The 22,174-nt window shown below is 41.1% G+C and overlaps 1 protein-coding gene across 2 annotated transcripts in view; it reads left to right on the plus strand.

Annotated features, from left to right (window-relative positions):
• The first annotated feature begins 2,498 nt into the window (after nt 1-2,498).
• znf804b (zinc finger protein 804B) overlaps nt 2,499-22,174 on the plus strand; it is an 870,963-nt gene continuing 851,287 nt past the window's right edge. The window contains exons 1-2 of one of the 2 annotated variants that reach the window (XM_043690314.2): nt 2,499-2,676; nt 21,197-21,260. In XM_043690314.2, coding sequence (XP_043546249.1) covers nt 21,219-21,260 — 42 coding nt within the window. In that variant the 5' untranslated portion in view covers nt 2,499-2,676; nt 21,197-21,218. Of the gene's footprint in view, nt 2,677-21,196; nt 21,261-22,174 lie in introns of those variants that run through there. The other variant, XM_043690316.2, reaches the window with a different exon arrangement.

The raw sequence follows: 22,174 nt of genomic DNA on the forward strand, positions 1-22,174 counted from the left end.
TGCAGGATTACAGGGATAGTTGGGGAGGCGGGGGGTGCGGGGGGTGGGGTTCTGTGTGGGTTGCTCTTTGGAGGAACAGTGTGGAATTAATGGGCTGAATAGCCTGCTTCCACATTATAGGGATTCTCTCAGTGGTGAGCTTTGCAGGAAGGAGAGATTACATCTAGAGTGAGACACAGCCAGAGTCAGTTTATAGTTTGGGGAATTTGGAACAATGTGGTAGGGGGGGAGGAGGTGCTTTTTGCTTACTTTATTGACTCATGGTTGGCAGGGTTTTTTTTTAAACAGGATAAATTGAAGTCCAGGATTGGGGCCTCAGCACAAAAAGAAGACACACATAAATCCATTAAACAGTAATAGCTGCTAATTTTCATAGAATTCCTACAGTGTGGAAACAGGCTATTTGGCCCAACAAGTCCACACTGACCCTCTGAAGAGTAACCTACTCAGACCCATTCTCCGACCACTCTACATTTACCCTTGGCTAATTCACCTAACCTACACATCTTTGGAGTGTGGGAGGAAATCAGAGGTCCCCAAAGAAAGCTACACTGACAATGTGCAAACTCCACCCAGACAGTTGCTAAAGGCTAGAATTGAACCCAAGTCCTTGGCGCTGTGAGGCAACAGTCCTCACCACTGAGCCACCGTGACACCCATATAATTTGCCTATCTATTATGTTACTTTCAGATTGAAGGTAAATAGAAGAAATATTTAAAGATTACAGAATAAAAGACAAGTAGGACATTTTTAAAAGCAAATTAAGAATTAAGTAAATGAAATGGAGATGTAGGGCTAGGCAATATATCATACCTGCATGTTGTGGGAGCTGGTGGATTCCATTGTGGTTCATCGTGAAAAGATCTGTGGCAAGTGTTGGTTGCTTCGGGAATTCTGACTCAGAGTTGATGAGCTGGAGCCTGAGCTTTGAACAGAACACTACAACACATCAGGGAGGGGGAAACTTACCTGGACGCTGTGTTTCAGTAGGCAGTCACACCCCTGAGATTAACGACCTTGAGTTCAGTCAGTGGTCAGGGACATGAAGATGTGACTATGTGCAAGGCAGGTAGAGGGATCCAGGAAGTGGAGCTGAAGCAATCTCAACCCTTTATGCTTGCCTAACAGGTTTAAGATTCTTGCTCCCTTTGTGGAGGCAAACTGACCTTAACACCATGTTACAGGTAGCCATTCCAGAGGGGGGAGAAAAGAGAAATGTTGTTGTAATTGGGGATAATATAATCGGGGCATAGATCCTGTTCTCTGTGGCCAGGATTGAGACTCTGAAGGCTGTGTTGCTTGCCTGGTACCCAGGTTTAGAATATTTCATTTGGGCTGCAGAGGAACTCATGGGAGGGGTAGGATCCAGTTGTTGTGGTCCACGTATTTAACAACGATATAGGCAGAAGGAGGAAACAGATTCTGCTGAGGGAATGTGAGCAGCTAGAGGCTAAATTGCAAAGCAGAACCAAAAAGGTTGTCATCTCTGGACTAGTTTAGAGTGGTGCTGGAAAAGCACAGCAGGTCAGGCAGCATCCGAGGAGCAAGAAAATTGATGTTTCGGGCAAAAGCCCTTCATCAGGAATGAAGGCAGGGAGCCTTCACCCCGGAAGCTCCCTGCCTTCATTCCTGATTAGATTAGATTACTTACAGTGTGGAAACAGGCCCTTCGGCCCAACAAGTCCACACCGACCCGCCGAAGCGCAACCCACCCATACCCCTACATTTACCCCTTATTATCTAACACTAAGGGCAATTTAGCATGGCCAATTCACCTAACCTGCACATCTTTGGACTGTGGGAGGAAACCGGAGCACCCGGAGGAAACCCACGCAGACACGGGGAGAACGTGCAAACTCCACACAGTCAGTCGCCTGAGTCGGGAAATGAACCCGGGTCTCTGGCGCTGTGAGGCAGCAGTGCTAACCACTGTGCCACCGTGCCGCCCACCGTGCCGCCCTGATGAAGGGCTTTTGCCCGAAACGTCGATTTTCCTGCTCCTCGGATGCTGCCTGACCTGCCGTGCTTTTCCAGCACCACCCTAAACTAGACTCTGATTTCCAGCATCTGCAGTCCTCACTTTTGCCCATATCTGGTCTAGTACTTGAGCAAATTGGCACAGGGTCAACAAGATTACAGAGGTCAATGTGTAAATGCAGATAATACCCACCAGGCCCCTCCTGCCATCCCTTAGTGCCCACCTTACTCGAAATGACACCAGGGCCCCCTCTCCAAGGATACTTTGAACTCCAAGTAACCATGTAAGAGAGGTGGGCAGTTGGGATTTTGAACCCCATAGAGTTGGCAGATGCTGGAGATCTGAAACACACACATACACACAACCCCCCCCAAAAAAAAATTGCTGCAGAAACTTAGCAGATCTGGCAGCATCGGTGGGAAGAAAAAAGTCAACATTTGGGGTCCAGTGACTTTTCTGATGAAGTCCCTGGATTGGAGCCTTTGAGTTGGCCCGTTAGTGGGAATATTTGAAGGGGGGGGGGGGGGGAATTAAATATTGAACAGCAACCTGATCAAGTGGCTGGATCTGGGCTGACACTGAGGATGCCCCCCTCCCCCAGGTTCCTCAGTGCAGACATCGATCCGGCTGCTGACGGGAGGGAGGGACATGGCTGTCCACTTGGGGGCCGCTCTGCCTGAGGAGTGCAGACAGCCAGGTAAGGCCAGGCAGCTGTTCCTCCGCCCCTAGCCTGAGGGGGTAGGGCGGTGTTGCTGTACCGGGGGTGGGGAGCGGGACACCGCTGCAGCTCCCCCCTCCCCCCTTTCTTCCCTCCCCGCGGGATCCGGCAGGCGGCCGCGGGCACCTGAAACCTCTCTCCAAAAACAGAGAGACATCCCTCTCTCCCCTTCCGCTTCTCAAGGTCGGGTCTCCCGTTCGGGGGAAACTGTGGGATCTCGGCCTTTTGCAACAAAACGCCGCTCACGATCCGGTGGAACTGATCGATAAATCGGCGGCAAGAGCTGATGTGAGCATGATGTTCATATCCAACTATAGCCGCCTGTCCTGAGCGAATGCATTGCAATGTTTCTCTTATCCGTGCATGTATATTCTTTCACATTGGTATCAAAACGCGTGTGCTTCCTGTGGGAGTTAATGAATCAGCAAAAAAAAACCCACAGATGAGTTCTCTCTTTCATAGGCTTGTTACCCTGATGGTGGAGGAGACATGAAAGACTCCCTACCAGGGGGTTATAGTCTGTCCTTGGCACTTCAGACAAATTTACCTGGCTTCCCGAGCATCTTTCCCTATGTGAAGGAGTAAAAGTCGAGGGGATGTTAATTCCCACACTGAAAGAAATAATACCCAGATGTGGAAGTTTCCAAAAGTAAAGATTTAAACTGGAGGGTTTGAATGAAATTGGGTATATAGCTATTCACAAAAAGTTAGATTGCTAATTACCGTCTACCTCTGAGTATCTATTTAACTGACTCTCTACTTACCTCACACAGCCCCAACCACACCATCCCAGACCCTGACCTCACAATATTTCAGGCACACTCCTCTTTCCACCTTGGTGAACCTCATCACCCATCTTAGTGCTCACTGATTCTAACCCAAAATCCGTACCGCTCAGCATTGAGTTTTTTGAAGAAATAACAAAGAAGATTGATGAGGGCAGAGCAGTAGATATGATCTATATGGACTTCAGTAAGGAGTTTGACAAGGTTCCCCATGGGAGACTGATTATATCTCATGGAATACAGAACTGGCTCAAAGGTTGAAGACAGAGGGTGGTGGTGGAGGGTAGTTTTTCAGACTGGAAGTCTATGACCAGTGGAGTGCCACAAGGATCGGTGCTGGGTCCTCTACTTTTTGTCATTTACATAAATGATTTGGATGCGAGCAGAAGACGTACAGTCAGTAAGTTTGCAGATGACACCAAAATTGGAGGTGTAATCGACAGTGAAGAGGGTTAGCTCAGATTACAACAGGATCTGGACCAGATGGGCCAATGGGCTGAGAAGTGGCAGATGGAGTTTAATTCAGATAAATGCGAGGTGCTGCACTTTGGGAAAGCAAATCTAAGCAGAATTTATACACTTAATGGTAAGGTCCTAGGGAGTGTTGCTGAACAAAGAGACTTTGGAGTGCAGGTTCATAGCTCCTTGAAAGTGGAGTCGCAGGTAGACAGGATAGTGAAGGCAGCGTTTGGTATGCTTTCCTTTATTGGTCAGAGTATTGAGTACAGGAGTTGGGAGATCATGTTGTGGCTGTACAGGACATTGGTTAGGCCACTGTTGGAATATTGCGTGCAATTCTGGCCTCCTTCCTATCGGAAAGATGTTGTGAAACTTGAAAGGGTTCAGAAAAGATTTCCAAGGATGTTGCCAGGATTGGAGGATCTGAGCTACAGGGAGAGGCTGAACGGGCTGGGGCTGTTTTCCCTGGAGCGTCGAAGGCTGAGGGGTAGAACATAGAACATAGAACATAGAACAATACAGCACAGAACAGGCCCTTCGGCCCACGATGTTGTGCCGAACATTTGTCCTAGCTTAAGCATCCATTCATGTACCTATCCAATTGCCGCTTAAAGGTCACCAAAGATTCTGACTCTACCACTCCCACAGGCAACGCATTCCATGCCCCCACCACTCTCTGGGTAAAGAACCCACCCCTGACATCTCCCCTATACCTTCCACCCTTCACCTTAAATTTATGTCCCCTTGTAACACTCTGTTGCACCCGGGGAAAAAGTTTCTGACTGTCTACTCTATCTATTCTTCTGATCATCTTATAAACCTCTACCAAGTCACCCCTCATCCTTCACCGTTCCAACGAGAAAAGGCCTAGCACTCTCAACCTATCCTCGTATGACCTATTCTCCATTCCAGGCAACATCCTGGTAAATCTTCTCTGCACCCTCTCCAAAGCTTCCACATCCTTCCTAAAGTGAGGCGACCAGAACTGCACAGAGTACTCCAAATGTGGCCTAACCAAAGTCCTGTACAGTTGCAACATCACTTCACGACTCTTGAATTCAATCCCTCTGCTAATGAACGCTAATACACCATAGGCCTTCTTACAAGCTCTATCCACCTGAGTGGCAACTTTCAAAGATCTATGAACATAGACCCCAAGATCGCTCTCCCTCCACCTCACTAAGAACCCTACTGTTAACCCTGTATTCCGCATTCTTATTTGTCTTTCCAAAATGGACAACCTCACACTTGGCAGGGTTGAACTCCATCTGCCACTCCTCAGCCCAGCTCTGCATCATATCTAAGTCCCTTTGCAGCCTACAACAGCCCTCCTCACTATCCACAACTCCACCAATCTTCGTATCATCTGCAAATTTACTGACCCACCCTTCGACTCCCTCATCCAAGTCATTAATAAAAATTACAAATAGCAGAGGACCCAGAACTGATCCCTGCGGAACTCCACTTGTAACTGGGCTCCAGGCTGAATATTTACCATCTACCACCACTCTCTGACTTCGACCGGTTAGCCAGTTTTCTATCCAATTGGCCAAATTTCCCTCTATCCCATGCCTCCTGACTTTCCGCATAAGCCTACCATGGGGAACCTTATCAAATGCCTTACTAAAATCCATGTATACTACATCCACTGCTCTACCCTCATCCACATGCTTGGTCACCTCCTCAAAGGGTGACCTTATAGAGGTTTACAAAATTATGAGGGGCATGGATAGGATAAATATACAAAGTCTTTTCCCTGGGGTGTGGGAGTCCAGAACTAGAGGGCATAGGTTTAGGGTGAGAGGGGAAAGATATAAAAGAGACCTAAGGGGCAACTTTTTCACGCAGAGGGTGGTACATGTATGGAATGAGCTGCCAGAGGATGGTACAATTGCAACATTTAAAAGGCCTTTGGATGGGTATATGAATAGGAAGGGTTTGAAGGGATATGAGCCGGGCGCTGGCAGGTGGGACTAAATTGGGTTGGAATATCTGGTTGGCATGGACAGGTTGGACCGAAGAGTCTGTTTCCATGCTGTATATCTCTATGACTCTATGACTCTATTTCTGGGTCACTTCTCACAGTACACATTGTCCTAAGCCCAGTTCAAAGGCAAATTTTCTAAACCATATCTTGAGATTGGTTGTAGTAAAACAGAGTTCATAAAACGTATAGAAATGACTGCAGAAGAGGACACAGTTTGGTCCCTGTTACTGACATCTACTCCTGTAATCCCATTCCCCAGATCTTTTCATTTATCCTTTCAAATGTTTATTTCATTCCATTTTAGATTAAGGTTTAATCCCCTTCTCAATAGCTATTTTTGTTGAAGAGTCCCATGGGTCTAATAGAGCTCAGTTAAACAACTTTCCTCCCCCGTTTCTTTGGTTCCTAGTTTTGATTTTGCTCCTAGTTTTTCATTGGTGCACCAGTAGAATAAAAAAATGTCAGTACCTGCGGTAAGTTTTCTTTAACCTTTACTTGTTGTTCCTCTCTTCGTGCTGCAACCATTCTCCATGTTGCCATTGTGCTTCACTCTGTGGATTCTGGTTCCCATACAATGAATGCTTCTTCCCACATCCCAATAAAGAAAGCAAAACATGCAAAGAACAGGCATTCGAACTTCACAGACCCCCTCCCCCCACCTCTCTCCACTCAATCCCATCAACGCAACCTCTTTTTATTCTTTTCTTCACTACCTTATCTAGCCTACCTTGAAGTATGTCAGTGTTGGTTCCCATGACTGCATGTTGTGGTGGTGTGTTACAAGCTCCAACCATTCTTTGGCTGTAAGGGTTTCTCCTGAATTTCTTATTTGATTTATTAATGGTTATTCTACATTATTAGAGCTCTGGTTTGGAGTCTGCCTCAATAATATTTATGTTTAACCTATCAAAATCCTTTCATAACATTAAAACCTTCTGTGAGATCACCCTTTAGCCTTCATGATTGGTAAAGACCGACAACCTGTTCAGGTTTTATTGCTACGTCCACTCAGTTTTAGTATCATATAGTACTTCAGATTCTGTTTGCATCATTTTCAATACCTCTACATGATATATATTGTGTGGAGTTTATAATTGTACATATTGTAATCTAGCAGCGTTTCTGTATATGTTTTTTTCACTGCTCATCTTTTCTTATGATATTGCTTTAACATGGTGAGAAGGGGTGAATTGGCTCTTCTCCTTTTAGCACCATTGTGTGGCTGCAATACAGCTTTTTATGTCTTTTTAGTGCACAGCTCCAATCAAAACATAATCATTAGATCAGAATAAGGAGCCAAGGGCAAGGTTTTCTTGAATGAAGGAAAAGGGAATTTTACTATTTTCTAAACCTTGAAAAAGATTACAATATGTAGCAGACGCTGGTATAAAGTTTAAGAAGGGAGAGTGTATGGTATAATATGAAGATGTAAGATAAGCCGTTTACAAAGTTTTTAAAGTCCTCGTTATAATTGAAATTGAGATTGCAACTGTTTAGTTGGTGACTTGAAATTTGCAGCAGTAGTGAAGTTTGCAGCATTCTTGAGTTCTTGGTAAATAGGTATTTCTTTGACATGTGTTATCACCAGTATTGACTTTCAAGTTGATGAGAAGAAAACAAAGCTAGAATCTTTCTGTTCTTGACACTGGTTCACTTGTGTGTTCGTGAGTCTAGCTCCATTGTCTTTCCAATCTGGATCATTGCATAGAGCCCCTTTCATGTCTGATATATGCATCTTCTGATTCAAGTATAAATTAAATCAAGAGATGTGGGTTCTTGACAGCTGTCTCACTTGATTGGTTTCAGTCTCTATTGAAGTCTCTATAGAAAAACAGTGGTAATTTCATTTAGACAATTTTGTTTTTACCATCTTTCCTGAACTTGCTTCAATATGTAGTCAGGAGATTGCTGAAGTCATTATTGTTCCAAGTTTCTTCCTTTTTAAACATGATTTTAGTGTGTAGTGGTCTTCAGTAATAAAAGCACGATGGATGTTAAAAACTAATAATCCATATTGTGACATTATCCCATCTAGGAACAAAACAAGTACTTGATTTTCTTTTTTTAAGAAAGGCCTTTATTAACATGTGTCACTACTTCATTGATTTGTGTACTTCTAAATGCCTTTACTTCTCTACCCCTTTTGGACTTGTATTTTGGCAACAATATTTGGCCTCCTCATTCTTGCGACCAAAACGTACAATACACAGATGAAATTCATTTGCCATTTACACATGTATACTGCAAATTTATTCTTGTTTTCCTATATTTTGTCACATTTAATCTCAGTATTATCTAACAGCCACAAAAATGTCAACTGTAAATTTTGAAATTGTTTCTCCAGAGTCCAAATTATTTATGCAAATTGTTTCCAACAGTGGTTTCAAGAAGAATTCCTGTGAAACAGCATTTTCCACCTTTTGCAATCTAAGTACTTACCCTTAATCTTTGTGTTGTTTTTTTGTGTTGTAGCTACAACCACATATCCCCTGATTCTGCTCAGGCAAGAGTCTACAATACCGTGTGCCATTTAAGGTCATTTTGAAATTGAAATATATCTATTGTTTCCTCAGCTCTGAGGTTCCATGCATGTTGATGCATGTGCTGACACAATGACTTCCAGTACCTTTGGAGATAATCCTCCATGAGAGAAAAAAAATCCTCATCTATGTTTAAAGTGGGCAACCTCATTCTTAACCATGATCCTTAGTTCTGGATTCTCCCACAAGAATGATGAAGCCAATCAAAAGGAGATGTGAATGTGACAAAAAGGAATCAAATCACAGAAGTGGGAAAGGTATAAATGTGTAAACAATGACATCAGAATAATTATCAACATGAATTGTACAAGAAAATTAGAGTGGCAATTATTATTTAAAGCAATTGTTGAGGTTTGAAAGTGACAAAGTGTGTAATCAAAAGACAAAAGGTGTTCCTTCGATTTCAGTTGAGTTTTATGTAAATGCAAAAATACAGGGGTAGAGAGTGTAATGTAAGGTGGAGAATGAAAGTGATGAGAAGGTCATGCTTCTAAACTGAGCAAAGTCTTTCAACAAAATGAACACCCAATAATCCACTTGATCTCTCAATGTAAAGGACACTAAATTGTGGAGTGAAAGCAGTGTACTTAATTGAAAAACATTTATCTGAATTTTAGTTTCATCAGGAAGGAGTGTTTGGGATCCTGGAAGGTTGGAAAGAGAGAAGTGAAAGGTCAGGGATTTTGTATCCTATGTTTGCAATTGAGGCAAATACCAGAGGAAGGGGAAAGCTGTTTGGATTGAAGAGTAGACCAGCGTGTTGTGGAAGGAACAGTTGTGTTGTAATTTTCACCCAATGTTAATCTGTGCTTTGCTGATTGGATGATGTAGACAATTCAATTAACAACACCTGCAAGGCAGAGATGAAGAGAAAGAAAGAGACTGTTATGCACAAATGGAAGAATTTTCTGAGGCCCAGTTCCTTACAATTTAACAGTTTGTTGACTGGAAAATAATTGTCCTTTGTTTATTATTTTCTTTCCATTCATATCATATTATGGATACTATAATATGAACAAAGCATTCATTCTGTCCTTATAAATTGGCTGTGCTTACACAGATTCTTGAACCTTGAACCTTAATCCATTAATAATATTTTTCAAGAGTCTTACTGACATCTCCATTTGAAAGAATTCAGAAATAGGTTGCATTTTGAATTAAGCAATGACTGAAATAATCCACTTAATATAACATGCTATTAGTCCAGAATTGTTAACATTTAATTAATTGACACCTGAGACAGAGGCAAAATGAGACAAGTACAGAAATTCCCTCCAAGGCAAAAACCATAAACATCAAAACATTAACTAATTGTTTTATTTCTTTTGCTCTTGATTGTCTCTCTTTTTAGCTTTTGGTTGACAAATGTTCATTATTCAGCTATTCACTCCTCCTCGAGACAGGCTTTTTCTTTCTTGTCCCATTACCACTCGCTTTGGCCTTACATTATCATTCCTTTTGTCATTTAATTTTTCCTGTCCACCATCCTATCACTTTGTCTTTGTTCTTTATCCCATGTGCCCTTCTTGAAACCTATTCCATCTCTACCTGTTCCCATTTCTGATGAAATATCATCAATCTGAAACATTAGCTGTTTCTCTCAACACAGATTCTGCCAGAGCTGTGGAGTATTTCCAGAGTTTTCAGTCTTCAGACATCAAATTTCCAATGATGGCAGTAATTTGGCTTTGATTCAAAACACTGAACAAAATATTAGTCAAATGGATGGCAGTGATGGTCCTATTGGAAGTAATGAGATAGAAGTCAAAGGTGGAATAGCAGTAGATCTCACCAGGCCAATTCCCTAATGCTTCTGTTGTGATCTTGATCACTATTGAGAGGAAGATTCAATCCTTTATGTGCATCCTCTAGAGTGGATCAGTTTTGTGGAGTCAGTTAGCTCGACCGCAGGTTTGCAATACAGAGTGATACCAACAGCGTGGGTTCAATTCCTGCATTGGCTGAGGTTACCATGAAGGACTCTCTTTCTCAACCTCTGCCCTAATTTGAGGTGTGGGTAACCCTTAGGTTGAATCACCACTGGTCATCTTTCTTTCTAATGAGGCAGCAGCCGTATGGTCTCATAGGACAGTGGTGACTTCACCATTGTCAGCTTCGTGTTTCACATAGTTGCATCATTTGCTTATTCACATTGGTACATCGCTTAATACTATGCTTTCCATAAAGTGTATTACAGAAAGTTATTTGTTTATCACCAAGTTACAGCACTGAATCAATTTGTAATGCTCTATAGAAAAGTACAGTGTGCTTGTTTTTCACATTTTCTGCAGCACTTAAATCTTAAAACTAGCACAATTCTAGGGTGAAGTTTAATTAAATAAAGTTTTTAAGCTGGTGGTCTGTGCTGTCCAATCAAGCTAAGCACCCTGAGATTGAAGCAAGTTAATTTTGTGTTTTCATGCCTGATGACGGAAGCCTCCATCTGCTGACATTCCTGCTATCGTTCGTGACAGTAAATTCACAATTTACTAACCATGAGGAGGCCGCATCATCAACATAAAATCAATCAGATTCATCCAGGAGTCAAACAGATCAAGAGGCAACAGAAAGAGGTGAGCCCAGAAAAAACCCCAGAAGAAACATGACTCTGAAGATGGTGAAGAAAGCCAGGGAAACTGGGAAAGAAGGGCAAATATAAAGAGAAAAAGAAAGCTAAATCATGATTTATCCTTTTAGTTTTTGGGCTGTAGTTCATTGGTTTACTGACTTCCAGTCTGCTGCACCACTGGTCTTCAGGATTTGTCTTTTTTGCCTGTTTAGACCAAAATTCTGGTGGGCCCTAGTTAATACCTTGGTCCTACTTTCCCTGGTTCCCTCACTGGCCTCCTAGGCATTGCCTCTATTACTGGTGGTAGTTTCTGGATCAAGTTAACATCCTTTCAAATTGTAGTATTTTATAACTTAGAAGGTATTCATTTGAGTGATAATACCTATGCTGGCTTTGAGAAGGCTTGTCATTGATAGCATCATCCTATCTTTTCTCCATTCCTATTTCATTTATTTTTTTCTTTTTCAAGTATTTATCGCAGATTTATCCATCTCTTCCTGATCAAAATCTGATCTTCCTGATCTAAAATAAAATGTCCTTTCCTCTCCCTTCATATTTCTGTTGTTTGGTCATGATCTTCAATTTACGTTAACTAGTTATTGACCATTCAGAGTAAATAAAAAGACCACTTTTCTTGTGACTTGGATAAGGGAGTTGAATATCCCTCTGTACAAGTGGCATTAAGTAAACAACAAGGATCTTTAGGGACATTTTTGGTCTCCTTATCAAATGAAAGATACACTGCCATTGGAGGTAGTCCTGAGAAGGTTCACTAGACTGATTCTGGGTAAGGAGGGATTGTCTTATGAGGAGAGGTTGAGTAAGTTGGACCTGTATACATTGGAATTCAGAAGACTGAGAGGACACCTCATTGAAACATACAGAATTCTTAGGGAGCTTAACAGGGTAGATGCAGAGAGGTTGTTTCCTGTTGTGGGAGTATCTCGGACCAGAGGACATAATCTCAAAATAAGGGATCATCTATTGAAGACAAATGATGAGAAATTTCTTCTCTCAGAGGGTTGTGAATCTGTGGAATTCTTTACGGCAGAGGGCTGTTGAGTCTGGGTCATTAAGCATATTCAGAACTGAGATAGACAGATTTTTAATCAGTAAGGGAATAAAGGATTATGGGGGTAAAGATAGGAAAGGTTTTAAGGATTATCAGATCAGTCATGATCTCATTGAATGTGAGCAGACTCGATTGGCTGTTTCTTTTCCTATGTATTATAGTGTTATGGTCTCATGTTTCTTTTCATCCAGTAGAAATAAGGTTCCAATAAGTTGTACTTTGCAATATCCTGTAAATGGGAAAATATTCTTGTAATTGCAAGTTCTTTCTTTATAAATCTTTAATGTTGAGTTGCTTTTCCATATTTTAAACATTTCTTTCTTTATTATTTATTGCTTGTTGAGGTTTGACGTAATTAAGAAACAATGACACTTGTCTTAATGACAGAATTTATGACTTCTGCATTGTCTTGATGGGTTTCAATCCCCAGTCCTTCCTGCAGTTCTGTGAATGATATAATGATTAATATTTTGTTGTGAATGTACCATTCCAATTGTTACTTTTGGATGTAGAATAATGAGATTGTTTTCATAACAGAATCAAAAATAACTTATTAGGGTTCATTACTAGTTGACAGGAAAATTGTATTTGGAACAATACTGAGAGCTTCCAGTAGAGTCATTGTGCCAGTGGAACAGATTGTTTTGTGCACGTTGTATTCTTTGACAATACAATCTCCAAGACGGTATCTATAAATTGTAGTACAGCCCTTCCTTGCCTCTCCTCCATTTCAAACTAGCCTGTTGTGTGCCAATACCTTTTGGAACATTATGAAAGGAGTCATTGTGTGGATTGCTGTTCACATTGTTCAGGGAGTATTAATGCTTCATTTCTCCATTGCATGGTAAACCTAAAGTAGCCTCTTAATTGGCTGCCACTGCAAAATTGAGCCAGAAAAGCTCTACCACCACAAATTCTGACTTGTGCCTTATAGATGGTGGATTCAAGATGGTGAGTTACTCACAGCAGGATTTTAGATATGTTACTTATATAACTGGTTCTTGTTCAGTTTCTAGGAACATAAGAACAGGTAACGGCCATTAAGCCTCCCTGGCCTGTTCCACCATTCAATGAGATCATAGTTGATCTGTGGCCTAACTGCATATATCCCATTTAGCCTATATCCCTTAATACCTTTCCTTAACTAAAATGTGCCTATTTCACTTTTAAAATTAACAACTGATCTAGCAATGATATCATTTATGGAGGAGAGTTGCAAACTTTACCATCATCCTCACATCTTTCCTGAATGTTTTGGCCCTAATATTTAGACCATGCCCCCTAGTTATAGTAAATAGTCTATCTTTATCTACTCTGTCTTTTCCTGTTAATACGTCAATGACTCTGATAAGGTCACTCCTTAGCCTTCTGAATTCTAGAAAATATTGGCTTAACTTATATAATCTCTAGCCATAACTTTTCCTCTGAAGTCCAAGAATCATTCTTGTAAACCTATATTGTATTCTCTTCAAGGTATATCCTTATTAAGGTCTGCTCACAGTACTCCAAGTGGGATCTGACTGCGGTTTTGGAAAAATGTAACTTAACTCTGTGCCCTTGTATAACAGTTCACTAGATATAAAGACCAGGCATTTTCAAGATTTATGTATCTAAACCCCCAAGTCTCTTTGGGCATCTGCTATATTTAACTTCATAGTAACTAGAATGTAGCCTGATCTGTCCTTTCTTGGTCCAAATAAATAACCACACACTTGCTGACATTGAACTCCATCTGCCACAGTTTTACTAATTTACTTCATCTGTAAATATCCCTTTGTAATTTTATGCTGTTTGGTAAATGGTAACCCCCAGGATGTTGTTTGAAGGAGATTAAGTGATGATAGTACCCTTGAATATTAGAGGGAGATTTTACTCATTCACAGAATGTGGGTAGGCCAGCATTTATTGTCCAAACCTAATTGCCCACAGGGCATTTAAGAGTTAGCCACATTGCTGTAGATCTGAAATCACATGTAGGCCAGACCAGGTAAGAATGGCAGATTTTCTTCTGCAGAATTCTGTGAGTGAACAACTGAAAAGTTATTATCCAGCCAGTGAGCGTTAGCATGGATTTGTAAAGATAAGCTGATCCCTGATGAATCTGTTTGAAACTTCTGACTGAAGTAATGGACCAGGGAATATCTATTATACAAAAATGATCCTTCCTTGTTCTGAAGAAGGGTCAATGGACCCAAAACTTTAATTCTGCTTTCCAGAGATACTACTGGACCTGCTGATTTTCTCCAGTAATTTCTGTTTTTGTTTTGGATTTCCAGTATCACAGTTCTTTGTGTTTTTTAAAAATATCTCTGTATATATGTATGGACTTGATCCAAGTGTATAAGATTATGACAAATTTAGGTTCTGTGCCCATTGGCATATAGGGAAGAAAAAGTTAAGGTTTTTGGGCAAGAGAAGCATGGGACAATGAGGAAGAACCTTTTAATGCAATGTGTCACTATGACCTGGAAGCAGAGATGTTGAATGATTTTCAAAGTAACTTGGATAGGCACATGAGGGAAATATATTTGCTGGGCTACCAGAATGTAGCAGGAAAATTAGACTGACTGAAATGCTGTACACAGAGGCCCAGCATGGAATTGCCCCTTCTGTGCCATAATGACAATATGATGTTGTGGGTAAATCACCACAAGTTACCTTTAATTCGGCCACTTATTAAATAAATCTCACAGACAATCAAGTACTGACATGATTTAAACTTTATTGCATGTAAGCAAACTAAGTCTCACAACTCAACTTGGCTATTACCCGATTAATGGTAGAATTTAGCTAACGTCGATTTTGCTGCTCGTTGGATGCTGCCTGAATTACTGTGCTCTTCCAGCACCACTGATCCAGAATCTGGTTTCCACCATCTGCAGTCATTGTTTTTACCTCGTTGAATTTAGCTACAAGTCAACCAATAGTTTTTGTCTCTGGAAGTGTCTAGGGTTTGATCCTTGTGCAGTGTTGTTCTTTGAAGTTTTCTGCTGAATTGTTCTGGTGTTGAATTCTTATACAATTTCCTCCCCTTCAAGTGTGTGGTGTGACATTATTAATAATGCTTGCAATTCTTTCATCCCCAACATTGATTACACTTTTGGAGACCTCAAGTCTATCACTTCCTTTCTTATCAGGAGTAACTTCCCTGTTCCATGTTACATTCAGTGTTAGCTGTCTGTTTGAAACAACTTCTCCTGCAATTAATCCCTTTCCTTCAGGATATTCTTTCTGCAGACAGTCTTAATTATCAATTTGTCAGGAGGCAGTAAATTATCAAGGCACATTACCTCCTCTCTCTCCCGGGAGCTTGTTTATGTTCCTATGACTTCTTCTGCCCAGGGATGGTTAATCAGCATTTCAATTTTGGTTCCTTTATAACAATCTTTGCTTGGCCCTTTCATCTCAGAAAATAGTTTATTCCAGAAAGAGTTATTGTGGATTCTTTCAATCCATGAAGTTATTAAAGTTCTGAAGTCGAATATCATAATGTTGATAGGTCTTTCATTACAAACGAACAATGTAAATTATGAGTCTAGATTAGAGTGGTTCTAGAAAAGCATAGCAGATCAGGCGGCATCCAAGGAGCAGGAAAATCGACGTTTCGGGCAAAAGCCCTTCATCAGGAGTAGAGACAGGGTGTCTGCAGAGTGGAGAGATAAATGAGAGGGGGGTGGGGGTGGGCACCCAGCCTCTATTCCTGATGAAGAGCTTTTGCCCGAAACATCGATTTTCTTGCTCCTCGGATGCTGCCTGACCTGCTGTGCTTTTCTACCACCACTCTAATCTAGACTCTGGTTTCCAGCATCTGCAGTCCTTGTTTTTACCCTGTTTTTACCAAGGTAAATTATGAGGTCAGCTTGCTGGAAGGCCCCTCAACTGGCTTCAGCTGAACTCCAAAGTCTAAATCCAAGTGGTACTACCTTCCTATTCTTATAGTGATCCATCTTGTTACCCGACTTTACTTTGTTTTTGAATGGTAACCTGGAAACTTTAATCATGATAAGGAAATGTAGGGAACATTATTTTTTAAAAATCTTTGTCAGCATCTACAGAGAAGATTGCAGATGCTATAGCTGTGATCACAAAAGGCAACCTTTGGGCCCGAAGACAGCAGCATCCCTGTCTCTCCCATGTGTAGAGCAAGGAAGCAGGTCCAAAATCCACGCCTGCTGGAATGGAGATCAAACCCCATGATGATTTGCCACAGTCGTCCATCTAACTGAACCATTGGCTCCCAGATTGCTGCATCAACACATACTTTTACAGGCATGTTGTCACCAGGAGCTATGGATAACGATTTTATAAAATTCCTTCAGGAATGTGAGCATCACTATCAAGGTTGGCACTTGTGATCCATCCCTAATTGCCCCTGAATTGAGTGGCTTGGGCCATTTCAGAGCTAGCCACAGTAAACCAGATAGATTTTACAGAAATTGATGATTGGTTCATTTGTCATAATTACTAAGCCCAGCTTTCAAATCCAGATGAATTGAATTTAAACTCCAATACCTGCTGCAAACCCTGTCCCCAGATAATTAGCCTAGATCACTGGATTACGAGATCAGCAGTATTCTCACTCCACCGCTGTCTGCTCCTGAGTGATGGTAGAGGCTCCAATTTCTTTCCCTCGTATGGTTGACCAGAAACTTCTCCTATTTTTACTGAAACAAATTGATGCTCAATCTTTTGACCACATTCTGAAAGCACTTGCCTTTGCCATCAACTTCTGGAGTCTGACTCGAAACCAGAGCATCAGGCTCAGAGGAAGGGATTCTACCATTGTGCCGCAAGTCCTCCTTTCTATCAATTTGCTGTAAATCTGAACTAAATCTTGGTGTATTTCCTCTCAGTTTGACCCCATCTAGCATCTTTCTGTATCTACTGTAGTGCTACATGTCACTCCTCATCCTTTACATTCCTTGTTTTTCACTTGTAAAAAAAATCCTGCTTTCCAAGCACCCCCTGCTAAATTAGTTTAAACCTGAGCAATAGTATGAGCAAAGTGTCTTGCCAGTTCGTTGGTCTTGGTTCTGTGAGATGCAACTTGCTTGGTAACTCAATTCCCAGTATCCCAGGAATCTGAAGCCCTCCTTCCTGCACTGTCACTCTAACGACATGTTCATCTGCTCCATTTAATTTATTCAGCACATTGTCCAGCATACGACTATACTTTCTAGCTTGCTAAAATCTTTGTGCACAATATCATTCATCTTCAACCTATGTTGTTGGACATAGGATTGACACTGGATGTTTATGATCTCAATTATATCTTTCAAGCAGCATCAGGGAGGCAATATAACATCCTGGATTTGTGTCTGTGGCCACAGATATTCCTGTCTGCTCCCCGAACTGTAAAATCTGCCTTGAACTGCTATCATCAGTTTGGTGAAGGAATACCCACAGTGGTTGGGAAGGAAATTCCAGAATTTTGACACAGCAGTACTGAAGTAATGGATGAATGTTTCCAAATCAAGGTGGTGAGTGGTATGCAGGAGAAATTGCAAGAGGTGGTGTTCTCAAGTCCTTCTAGATGGTACTGGTCATTGGTTTGGAAGATGCTGTATCAGGGTTCTGAGGTTGCTGCTAAATTCAGTGTGCGACTTGCAGACTCTGCCAATGCAGAACCACGCAAGTGCTGTTTGGAGGATAATACAGAGGAGTAGCTGACAGGCCCATCCAATCAAAGGTCCCTCTCTCTCACACTTGTTGCTATTCGAGAAACAGAGTTTGTGACTGGGGAAACAGAAAGGGTGGCACAGAGCTAACTTGTGATTGGGTGTGCTGGTGCAGTCATTTTGTCTAGCCCCAGGATGCCATGTAGGGATGCAACAGACACTGGAACGTAGTGGCCATTCACAACAGTCAGTACATATTGATGCTATATGCTATAATGAGAGGAAGGAGCAAGGTTTGAGGACCCAAGTGTCAGAGCGGTTGTGGGAGCAGAACAGGATTGTCGGGATGGGAGGGGTTGGGGAAAAATTGTTCATTTAAATTGGGTATTACACTAATCAAATAAATTATTGGAACAAACTTTCAACAACTAAGACAGACCTTGGTCATGCTTTTGATATTCATTCACAAATAGAGAATCACATTTGTGTGTCTTATATTTCATAGAATGTTGAGTTCATTGTGCTCCCAATAGACGGCTTTGCAGTGCAAGATAAAGCTACTGATCATTAAATTGTAAAGTCACAACATACTGTTACAGCAAAGGTGGGTGAAACTTCAACATTACCAAGTGCTCCAATGGTACTCATTATTGCGTCATTAAGGGAACTGGCTGAACAAACCCTCAATAAAGCAGTTCAATAAAAATATTGCTGATCCCAAACTATAAGAGCTTCTGATTAATGTTGGCATTTCTGCAAAAGATCAACTTGATACCCTGCAATGAAGGAGTGTAAGCTGGAAGAATAGGGACTGATTGAAATGTGCACATGATCCATTATGAAAACAAAGTTATGAAACCTTATAAATCATAAATTAACCAAAATGTCTAATTTATAGATTCCAAGTTAAATATTTAATATGTACGCATACAATCTCTTGTGCTGCACCATCTTTATGTAGAATAAACAATATTAAAAAATCAACAAAAAATAAAGATTGAAATAATGAAATAAATAACATTGCATAGTGACAGCTTGTTCTGATAATAGAGTCAGTGTGAATGAAAAATAAGCTCCTGAAAATCAAAAGTCAGACATCACAAATGTTTCACAAAGAACAGTAGTTAAAAAATAAATATAGTTTAAACCCTGCTCTCGATGGTTTGATGCCTATGTAAATTAAAGTGTCAAGAGAATGATCCACCTCAGCATCCTCCAGGGTCCCCAGCATCACAGATATCATTTGATTCATTTAAGAGGATATCAAGAAACAGTTGGAAACACTGGATATTTAAAGTATATGGACTCTGACAACATTCCCTCTAGAGTACTAAAGGCTTGAGCTCCAGATTTTACAGCATCTCTAGCCAAGCTGTTCCAGTTCAGTTGCAGCATTGGCATGTGCTCAGCATTGTGGAAAATTGCTCAGATATATCCTGTATACAAAAACAGTACAAATCCAACCTGGCCAATTTCTGCCCCATCAGTCTACTCTTAATCATCAGTAAAATAATAGAAGGATTCATCCACAATGATATCAACCTGCTTACCATGGCACATTATGGATACCACCAAGTCCACTCAACTCCTGACTTGATTGTGGCCTTGGTTCAAAACAGCTGGATTCCAGACGTGAGGTGAGAGCGACTGCCTTGAAATCAAGGTTTGGGTGTGGCATAAAGAACATTAGCAAAATCGAAGTCATTGGGAAGCAGGAAGAAAACTCAAAACTGCAGCTAGAGTCATACCTGGCCCATAGGAAGATGGAGGAGAAAGTGAGGACTGCAGATGCTGGAGGTCAGAGTCGAGAGTGTTGTGCTGGTAAAGCACCACAGGTCAGGCAGCATTATTCCTGATGAAGGGCTTATGCCCAAAATGTTGATTCTTCTGCTCTTCAGATGCTACCTGACCAGCTGTGCTTTTTCAGCACCACAGTCTCGACCCATAGCAAGATGCTTGTGGTTGTTGGACGTCTGTCATCTCAGCTGCAAGACATCTCTGTAGGAGTTACTCAGAGTGGTGTCCCAGATCCAACTACCTTCAGCTGCTTCATCAATGACCTTCCCACCATCATTAGGTCAGAAGTGGGGATGTTCATTGATTGTATAATGTTCAGATCCTTCGGGCTGGCAAGTAGCAAGTAACGTTTGTACCACACAAGTGGCAATGACCATCTTCAACAAGAGAGAATATAACCATTATTCCTTGAATTTCATTGCTTTCCATCATTGAATCCCCCACTATCTTCATCCTGGGGGGGGGGTGGTGGTTACCATTGACTTGAAACTACTTTGGACTCGCTATATACATGCAGTGGCAAATAAAGCAGGTGAGAGGCTACCAATCCTGTGGTGAATAACAGGAATTGCCTCTTGATTCCCCTGACCACAATCTAAAAGGCACAGTGTGTTGGAATATTCCCACTTGCATGGATGATTGCATCTTCAACAATGCTCAAGAAGCCTGACATCTTCCAGGACAAAGCAGCCCACTAGATTGGCACCACATCCACAAATGCTCAGTAGCAACAGTATGTACCACCTGCACGATGTACAACAGAAGTTGGCAGATATAGTCGTGGTTGTTTGGGAAAGTGAACCTCCCAATTTGTACTTTATGTTAACAAAACTTCATTTTCTTCCCATTCGAATTGGTGAATGACAAGTTCATTTTGAAAATTTGGAAGTTACCTCACCTGCGGGGCTGAATCTTTTCTCATTAGTGATGAACTCTCTGATTGTATTTCTGAGTTTTACATAGAATATTTATAGCTATTGCTCATTTGAGAAATTGTGAGTTATCCTGTACCATGACTCATTCAGTATAATCACATTCACATACTTCATGTATGTGTTTCACCATAAATCTTGACCAAGGCTGCAAGATTGGAAATGTGTTGCTGGAAAAGCGCAGCAGGTCAGGCAGCATCTAGGGAACAGGAGAATCGACGTTTCGGGCATTAGCCCTTCTTCAGGAAGGGCATTCCTGAAGAAGGGCTAATGCCCGAAACGTCGATTCTCCTGTTCCCTAGATGCTGCCTGACCTGCTGCACTTTTCCAGCAACACATTTCCATCTCTGATCTCCAGCATCTGCAGACCTCACTTTCTCCTCAAGGCTGCAAGATTGGTGACGCAGCCTTTCAGTGGTAGTTGAGAGCCCTGCTACTTAACTACTGGAATTCTCACAGCAATTTATTCCCCCACTTCAAATCTAAATCGATTGTCAATTTCCCTTACAGATGGCATCAAATGACTAATTTTTTTGCGCACTGCATTTATTCAATGGTTATATTGGGAAAATGCAACATTGTGATACTGAGCTGTGTCCATGGGAAAGATTTTCTGTGGTCCTGAGAGCATTTTGGAATGTTTGCTTTTAGAAATCTCACATTATTTTGCATTTTAATAGTTTACAAAGCATGAAAAAATTGAAATTGCTGAAAAATATATTCTCTAACCTGTTTCACAGATCATCATTTTGATACAGAATTATGAATGGAAGTTTGGTAACAGCTTTGGAAAATCTCTGCAAGGTATGTGCTCATTTTCTGACAGTTTTAGAAATGTCATTTTACCTAGGTTTGAGCTGGAGATGATAGTCTTGCTGCTACACACTAGAGGTCACTTGGATCCTGCATGAATTGTGTATTGGTTGGCTAGAACTCTAAACGTTTGGCATTATTCACTTCTTTAGGTTACATTTATGTCTGCATAAAATTACTTTACTTGTTACCTTGTTCTCTAGCCCAGCACTCAGCAAGTTCTAACAGTGGTCTGAATTAAGAGTATACTTATAGAAATATTTAAAAGAAGGACGAAAATAAGTGAAGTGGTCAGAACGAGAATTGAGGGTGAAAGGAAGATGAAGACAGAGATTGTAGACAATGGAGATAGGGAATGAGAAGGAATAAGTACACAGATCTTACATATATTAAAATTCCATTTCTATGGTGTTACATTGTTTATCTATAGTACGCAATGTTTGGAGGGGCTTCTGTTCTGGGAGACAGGAGATGGATTAAAACATGTGCTAAGTGCTGTCTGTTACTCCTGATGGGAATTATAGTGTCTGTACGGTCTGCTTGCATAATCAAAAGGTGGGAGTCCTTTTGTCTTTTAAGTTAGCAAATGTTTATAAAAATACTAGGCTGAAATGCTCTAAATAAGTTGGAAAATGTACTTATACTTAATAAAAGAATAAATGATATTAAACTGATTACGGCAGCTTGGTTGTGAGATATATTTACTATGTGCCGGTCTGAGTTTCATTCATTTATACAATTTCATGGAAGCACTGTTTTGTCAGTTAGCTTCTTAAAGGGATAATGGCCCAATTAAAAGGTATTTCACAGGTACTTACTGATTGGGGAATGTATTCAGATCCAGGAGATGGTTGGTAAGGACTGATTAATATTATAATGTTTCATGAAGACTTGATGGGGATTGT

The sequence above is a fragment of the Chiloscyllium plagiosum genome, unplaced genomic scaffold (assembly GCF_037043375.1).
Source record: "Chiloscyllium plagiosum isolate Xiang-an unplaced genomic scaffold, Cpla_swu_hap1 HiC_scaffold_5, whole genome shotgun sequence".
Classification (NCBI taxonomy): Eukaryota; Metazoa; Chordata; class Chondrichthyes; order Orectolobiformes; family Hemiscylliidae; genus Chiloscyllium; species Chiloscyllium plagiosum.